Genomic DNA, 7994 nt, shown 5'->3' with positions numbered 1-7994 from the left:
TGTAAGAGCAGGTGACAGCAGTGCAGAGCTGAGACAGCGCAGTGTAGTGACAGCTCAGCTTAACCCTCTCGGATTGGAGATGATAACCACCATCATTGACTGCGTGACCTCCAAGACAGGTAAGGAAATATCCCACCTCCTCTATAACCCCTTACTATATAGCGTCACTACCGGTACTTATAAGAACTACAAGTCCCAGAGGTAGTTGTAGTTCTGCTGCACCTGGATATAACTAATATATACGATATTCAGGAGTTTTTCTATCACGTTGCTGCTGTTTCTCTGTGCTGCTGTGAGCCGTCCATGTGTCAGTCACCTGGTGCAGGTTTGGGTGTTGGTGCGTGGGTGTGAGTGTGCAGGGATGTAGTCACACACGTGTGCCGACTTGTCATTCCAGGTAAAACTGGGCAGTGTCGCTTGTGTCTGGGCGAGAGAAAAAAAAATTACGGGAGATGGATGTTATGGTGTGTGTTTGTTTTCTCCTGGCATGCTGGGAGTTGTAGTTGTCCAGCAGATGGAGATTGTGAATATTGATGAGTACAGGGGGGGGCACATATGTAAACAAGCCCCCTTCTCTAACATGGGGGACCCCTTTGACGTGTATTTTTGGTGTTGTCATTATAGGGAAGGACAGAGCGTGTTTCGAAAAGCTGTACAAATTGGGAGCTGAGCTGGGACATGGCGGTTTCGGTACGGTGTACGGGGCTTGGAGACTGACAGACCACACGCAGGTGAGTTTTCTAAGACTCTGCTTCTAGGATCTATGTCTATAACTTACTGCAGTAGTTGCAAAACTCCAACTCCCAGCATGCCCTGACAGCCGAAGGAGTTGTAGTTTTGCAACAGCTGGGAAGCCGCGATCTTGATGCATCTAGATATTGACTGATCTCTTGCTCCCCTAGGTGGCCGTGAAGCATATCAGAAAGAGCCGTGTCACGGAATGGGCTCAGGTGGTGAGTGTCATTTTTTTCCCTTTAATCACTTTAATTCCATAAAAAAACTGTTCAGAATTGAAAAACTAAATAAAATTCCATTTTGTTATTATGATAAACAACCACGTATTTGGTGGGATATATTTCTTCTCTGCACCATACTGCCCCCTAGAGACAAAAATATGCCATGAAGGAGTTTTAACCTGTACCTGGAATTCCCTAATTTTATCTCATCTTTCCTGCTTGAAGGGTAAATTTTACCGTGTACCCATGGAGGTCTATCTAATGCTGAAGGTGAAAGGTCACCCCGGTGTCATTGAACTCCTAGACTGGTTCGAGACCTCCGATAGCTTCCTGCTTGTGATGGAGATGCCGGAGCACTGCCGGGACCTGTTTGATGTCATCACCGAGCAAGGTCCTCTGGAAGAAGATGTGGCACGCAGCCTGTTCCGCCAGGTGGTGGACGCCATCATGCACTGTCACGCCCAGGGGGTCACCCACCGAGACATCAAAGATGAAAACCTCTTACTCAACACCCAGACGGGACAGGTCAAACTCATTGACTTTGGCTCCGGGGCTTTGCTCCATGATTCCACCTACAGTAACTTTGATGGTGAGTAAACTGTATGGAAATACATCCAATTTTCCTGCACTGTTACATTGTAACAAAGCTGTTGAAGGGCCACAGTTCCCATTATGCACAACTAGATGGGATGAGAGTTGCAAAACATGATGGGAATGTAGTTTTTCTACCGATCAGAGAACACATATAGAAATGTCTATAGAAACCTAATTGTATACTGATGTATATGTTCTGTTGTGCAGGAACAAGAGTGTACAGCCCCCCAGAATGGATTGAGTTTCAGAGGTACAAGGCGGTGCCAGCCACCGTGTGGTCTCTGGGCATCCTGCTCTACGACATGGTGTGCGGGGACATCCCCTTTGAAAGGGATCAGGAAATCCTCCAAGCTCAGGTCATCTTCAGGACCAGCGTCTCTACAGGTAAGAAGCGACACCTTGCCAATATGCTGCCACGTTGCTTTTACGCCTTCCTTGTTGGCACTGTACCCTTCTTCCTGCTTCAGTGTTTAAATGGGCGGGGAGCTCTCTCCTCCCTGTTCCTGCCATGCCTACACCCCTCATTTCTGTATACATCCTAGTAATCGCCATATGCATTTTTCTGCTTCCTTTCTGTCCCGCCTTGTGCCAGCTCATACCCATTATATCTCCATATCTGCCTTTCCAGAATGTGAAAACCTAGTGAATTGGTGCTTATCCACCTGCCACACCGAGCGGCCATCTCTAGAGCAGATTCTTCAGCATCCCTGGATGAAAGATGTTCGCACGTAAAGACGCTTATGGCCCTTGTTGGACGCCAGGAGTCGCCCTGTGTGGCCGCCTGTAGGGCCCTGTATACTGTTTAAGGTCAAGCACTAAATGGCTACCTCCGATGTCCTGGACAGCAGATGCTGCGTTCCGAGTCCTGAGGAGAGGAACTGCAGCTGTGAAGGACAATAAAATTAATTGGATAAACTATTGTGACATTTGCAGGATGTCCCATGTACGCTGCCAGCGCCGTGCCGCTGGTTACACCCTGCCGTGACTCATGGTTTGTGCAAACAGGAAAAAAGTTTATTGAAGTACCTGGTTTTACAGGACAGTCTTGCTAGGATGTAATAGATTGTAAATAATAACCACTCCGTGGGGGATATTCTCTAGAAGGGCAGCTCCATATTTCCTGTTATCGCCCTAAATTGCAGCGCGCACCCTTTTAATGAAGACAAGATGACATGTTTCTATGTAACATGGCTACCTAGGCACAAGCAATAGCGCTGTAAACCGCAGTTGAGGATACACATATTTATTGATATCTCCAGTTTTAGGCCATGTTCACACACGCTGCAGTTTCACGCTTTGTTGCAGTGTGTGTGAACACAGCCTAATAAAATAGTTAAAAAAAAATCACTGCACCCATTGTCAGTCGCACAATGTGGTAGAAACTGAAAATTGGTGCAATATTTCTTATGTAGTTTTCATTCTGGTACGTGCGCTTTTACAGAATATTCCTGTCCGCGTATATAAATAAAAGACGCGTTTCTGGCTCTTTATTAGGTTTATTAGAGACAAAATGGCGGAATGGTCCCTAACAACCAATCAGATCAATGGTTTCATTTTCCCAAAAAAGGTGCTGAATTCTGATTGGTTGCTATGGACCCCTTGTAGTGCAGACAAACATGGGGGAGCTGCCCGTAGCAACCAATCAGATCCCACTTTTTATTTTCCAATCCTCAATAGAAACAAGAGCTCAGAACCTGTGGTTGCTATGGGCAACACTTAGAGGGCCTCCATTCTCTTGTCTGGATTACAGCCATTTTGTGACTCAGTGAGGAGCCGCAACATCTTTTATTAAAAGAGTAAATACTTGTGTATTACATGAAGAGTCCGGGTCATTTCCATCCAAAATATATAGGTTTGGGGTGTGTCATAATTGTATATAACATCTTGTTATTGTATATTATGAGTTGATGTTATTTAATAAATGGCTATGAAGCTTTTTTGTACACAACGTCTCATACAGGTTTTATGCATCTGAAAATCCCATGAGCCAAGATGAGCCGCAGCAAAGGACACCGAAGTCATCCCTTCAACACATACTGCACACACACACATACATTACGCACATACTGCACACACACATACATTACGCACATACTGCACACACACACATACATTACGCACATACTGCACACACACATACATTACGCACATACTGCACACACACACATAACACTGAGCACGTACTGCACACATACCACCATAAACTGAACCGATACTGCAAACACATACATACACAGAGCACATACTGCACACATACATACATACACTGAACCCATACTGCACACATGTCGCCATACACTGATCACATACTGCACCCACATACATACACTGAACACATACTGCACACCCATACATAAACTGAACACATATGGCACACACATATATACACTGAACATATACTGCACACATGCCACCATACTATCCACGTTAATATCCAGGGTTATAGTCTATTCAGAAATGACCGTAAAAATAAGAAAGGGGGAGGGGTCTGTCTATATGTTAAATCATGCCTTAAGCCTATTCTGCGGGAGGATATATGTGATGATAATGTGGAGTCTCTTTGGGTAGAAATAAGGAGAGGGACGAAGAATAATAAAATTCTTATAGGAGTGATTTATAAACCGCCAAGTATAGTGGAAGAATCAGAAAATCTTCTTATAAGACAAATAGATGCGGCAGCGAAGCAGGGGGAAGTCATTATTATGGGGGACTTTAACTACCCAAATATCAACTGGAAAGCAGAAACCTGCAGCTCCAGGAAGGGAAGCGTGTTTTTGGAAATAGTAAAAGATAATTACCTTTCCCAACTAGTAGAGGAACCAACAAGAGGGGGGGCCCTTCTGGACCTGATCTTAACCAATAGGCCAGACAGAATATCAAAAATAGAGGTGGGGGGTCACCTAGGTAATAGTGACCATAACATAGTAAGTTTTCAATTATCCTTCAATAAAATGATTAGCAGAGGGGCTACAAAAACATTAAATTTCAGGAAGGCTAATTTCCAAAAACTAAGAGAGGACCTTGGGAACATAGACTGGGACAATGCCTTCAGAAATAAAAGTACACAAGAGAAATGGGACATATTTAAGAGCATCCTGGGTAAATCGTGTGAACGACACATACCATATGGGAATAAACGTAGTAGAAATAAGAGAAATCCAATGTGGTTAACTACAGCTGTAAGGGGTGCAATAAATGATAAGAAACAAGCATTCAGACAACTAAAACAAGAAGGTAGTGGGGAAGCATTGAGCAACTATAGACAGAAGAATAGAATGTGTAAAACGCAAATAAAAGAAGCAAAAATAGCAACAGAAAGAAGGATAGCCAAAGAAAGTAAAACAAATCCCAAAATGTTCTTCACCTATATAAATAACAAAAGACTTAAAACCGAAAATGTTGGTCCCCTCAAAAATAATCTGGGTGTAATGGTGGAGGGGGAAGAGGAAAAGGCCAATCTACAAAATACATTCTTCTCTACTGTATTCACAGAGGAGAATCCCATAACAGACGATATGACTAGGGATAATGTTAATCCTCCCATAAATCTCACCTGCCTAACACAACAAGAAGTGGGGAAACGCCTTAAAAATATTAAAATCCATAAGTCACTGGGCCCAGAAGGTATCCATCCTAGAGTTTTGCAAGAATTAAATACTGTGTTAGACAGACCGTTATTCCTATTATTTAAAGATTCTATTACGACAGGGATTCTTCCACAGGACTGGCGCATAGCTAATGTGGTACCAATATTCAAGAAGGGGTCAAGGAGTGATCCTGGAAACTACAGGCCCGTAAGTCTAACATCTATAGTAGGTAAAGTATTTGAGGGGATTGTAAGAGATGCTATACTGGAGTATCTTAATGAAAATAATCTTATGACTCAGCACCAGCATGGATTTATGAGGGATCGGTCCTGTCAGACTAATCTGATCGGCTTCTATGAAGAGGTAAGTTATAGACTGGACCTGGGGGAGGCTGTGGATGTTGTGTATCTGGACTTTTCAAAGGCATTTGATACTGTGCCGCATGAAAGGTTGGTCTACAAAATGAGGATGCTGGGACTCGGGGAAAACGTATGCAAATGGGTAAGTAACTGGTTGTGTGATAGAAAACAGAGGGTGGTCATTGATGGAACATATTCAGATTGGGTTTTAGTTACTAGTGGGGTACCACAGGGGTCAGTGTTGGGTCCACTTCTTTTTAATATTTTTATTAATGATCTTGTAGAGGGGCTACAGAGCAGAATCTCCATTTTTGCAGATGATACTAAACTGGGTAAAGTAATCAGTACAGAGGAGGATAATATCATATTACAGAGGGATTTGGAGAAGCTAGAGGCTTGGGCGGAGAAATGGCAAATGAAGTTTAATGTGGATAAATGTAAGGTTATGCATTTGGGCCATAGAAATAAGAAGTACAGTTATGTGCTAAATAATAAAACACTGGGTAAAACTACTTCCGAAAAGGACCTGGGGGTATTGGTGGACAGTAAACTCAACTTTAGTGATCAGTGCCAGGCAGCAGCTGCCAAGGCTAATAAAATAATGGGATGCATCAAAAGAGGTATAGATGCTAAAGATGAGAACATAGTTTTGCCTCTTTATAAATCACTGGTCAGACCACACTTGGAATACTGTGTACAGTTTTGGGCACCGGTATATAAGAAGGACACAGCTGACCTAGAGCGGGTGCAGAGGAGGGCAACAAAGGTCATTAAGGGAATGGGTGGGTTACAGTACCAGGACAGGTTATCACGCTTGGGGTTATTTACGCTAGAAAAAAGACGTCTTAGGGGCGATCTGATCACAATGTACAAATATATGAATGGACAGTACAGAGATTTTTGTAGTGGTCTTTTTACTCCTAGGTCTGTAACAATGACAAGGGGGCATCCTCTACGTCTAGAGGAAAGAAGATTTCATCATCAGCATCGACGCGGGTTCTTTACTGTACGAGCGGTAAGACTGTGGAACTCTCTGCCACATGATGTTGTCATGGCTGATTCAGTAAATAAGTTCAAGGGAGGCCTGGATGCTTTTCTTGAAAAATATAATATTACAAGTTATGGGCATTAGATTTCTGGTGATACGTTGATCCGGGGATTGTTCTGGTTGCCATTGCAGTCGGGGGAGGGGGGAGGGGGGGAGGGGGGGGGGAGTTTCTCCCTGTGGTGGGGCGTTTGTCTTCTGCCTCATGGGGGTTTTTCGCCTTCCTGGATCAACACAGTAGGATTTTCCTAGGTTGAACCTGATGGACTCTTGTCTTCTTTCAACCTTATTTACTATGTTACTATGTTACTATACACTGAAAACATATTGCAAACACATACATGCAACGAACACATACTGCACACATGCCACCATACACTGAAAACATATTGCAAACACATACATGCAACGAACACATACTGCACACATGCCACCATACACTGAAAACATATTGCAAACACATACATACAACGAACACATACTGCACACATGCCATCATACACTGAACCGATACTGCAAACACATACATACACAGAGCACATACTGCACACATACATAAACTGAACCCATACTGCACACATACCAGCATACACTGAACACATACTGCACACATACCACTATACACTGAAAACATATTGCACACACATACATACACTGAACATATACTGCACACATACCACCATACACTGATCACATACTGCACACACATACATACATAATCATATACCGCAAACATAACACCATACACTGAACACATAACGCACACATACCACCATACACTGATCACATACTGCACACATACCACCATACACTGAACACATAACGCACACATACCACCATACACTGATCACATACTGCACACATACCACCATACACTGATCACATACTGCACACATACCACCATACACTGATCACATACTGCACACATACCACCATACACTGAACACATACTGCACACATACCACCATACACTGATCACATACTATGCACCCATACCACCATACACTGAACACATACTGCACACATACCACCATACACTGATCACATACTATGCACCCATACCACCATACACTGATCACATACTGCACATATACCACCATACACTGATCACATACTGCACACATACCACCATACACTGATCACATACTGCACACATACCACCATACACTGATCACATACTGCACACATACCACCATACACTGAACACATACTGCACATATACCACCATACACTGATCACATACTGCACACATACCACTATATCCTAAACCCATAACGCACACATACCACCATACACTGATCACATACTGCACACATACCACCATACACTGATCACATACTGCACACATAACGTACACATACCACCATACACTGATCACATACTGCACACATACCACCATACACTGGTCACATACTACACACATACCACCATACACTGATCACATACTGCACAT

The 7994-nt window shown here is 43.2% G+C and overlaps 1 protein-coding gene across 1 annotated transcript; it reads left to right on the top strand.

Moving 5' to 3' along the window:
* PIM2 (Pim-2 proto-oncogene, serine/threonine kinase) lies at positions 1 to 3498 on the top strand. Its single transcript, XM_069943862.1, has 6 exons — positions 1 to 119; positions 625 to 731; positions 903 to 953; positions 1182 to 1545; positions 1758 to 1934; positions 2179 to 3498. The coding sequence occupies exons 1-6, from the start codon at positions 80 to 82 to the stop codon at positions 2280 to 2282; spliced, it is 843 nt and encodes a 280-aa protein (XP_069799963.1). The 5' UTR covers positions 1 to 79; the 3' UTR covers positions 2283 to 3498.
* Positions 3499 to 7994: the final 4496 nt, after the last annotated feature.

Source organism: Dendropsophus ebraccatus, chromosome 10 (assembly GCF_027789765.1).
Source record: "Dendropsophus ebraccatus isolate aDenEbr1 chromosome 10, aDenEbr1.pat, whole genome shotgun sequence".
NCBI lineage: Eukaryota > Metazoa > Chordata > Amphibia > Anura > Hylidae > Dendropsophus > Dendropsophus ebraccatus.
The sequence above is the reverse complement of the archived record's forward strand: the minus strand, read 5'-3'. Positions and strand labels throughout refer to the sequence as shown.

Excerpts from the sequence above, each read along its gene's own strand:
- PIM2 (XM_069943862.1), top strand. The coding sequence starts at position 80 with ATGATAACCACCATCATTGACTGCGTGACCTCCAAGACAG. Across the intron at positions 120-624 it reads CTGCGTGACCTCCAAGACAG|GGAAGGACAGAGCGTGTTTC; the intron begins GTAAGGAAATAT and ends TTGTCATTATAG. Across the intron at positions 1,546-1,757 it reads CACCTACAGTAACTTTGATG|GAACAAGAGTGTACAGCCCC; the intron begins GTGAGTAAACTG and ends TCTGTTGTGCAG.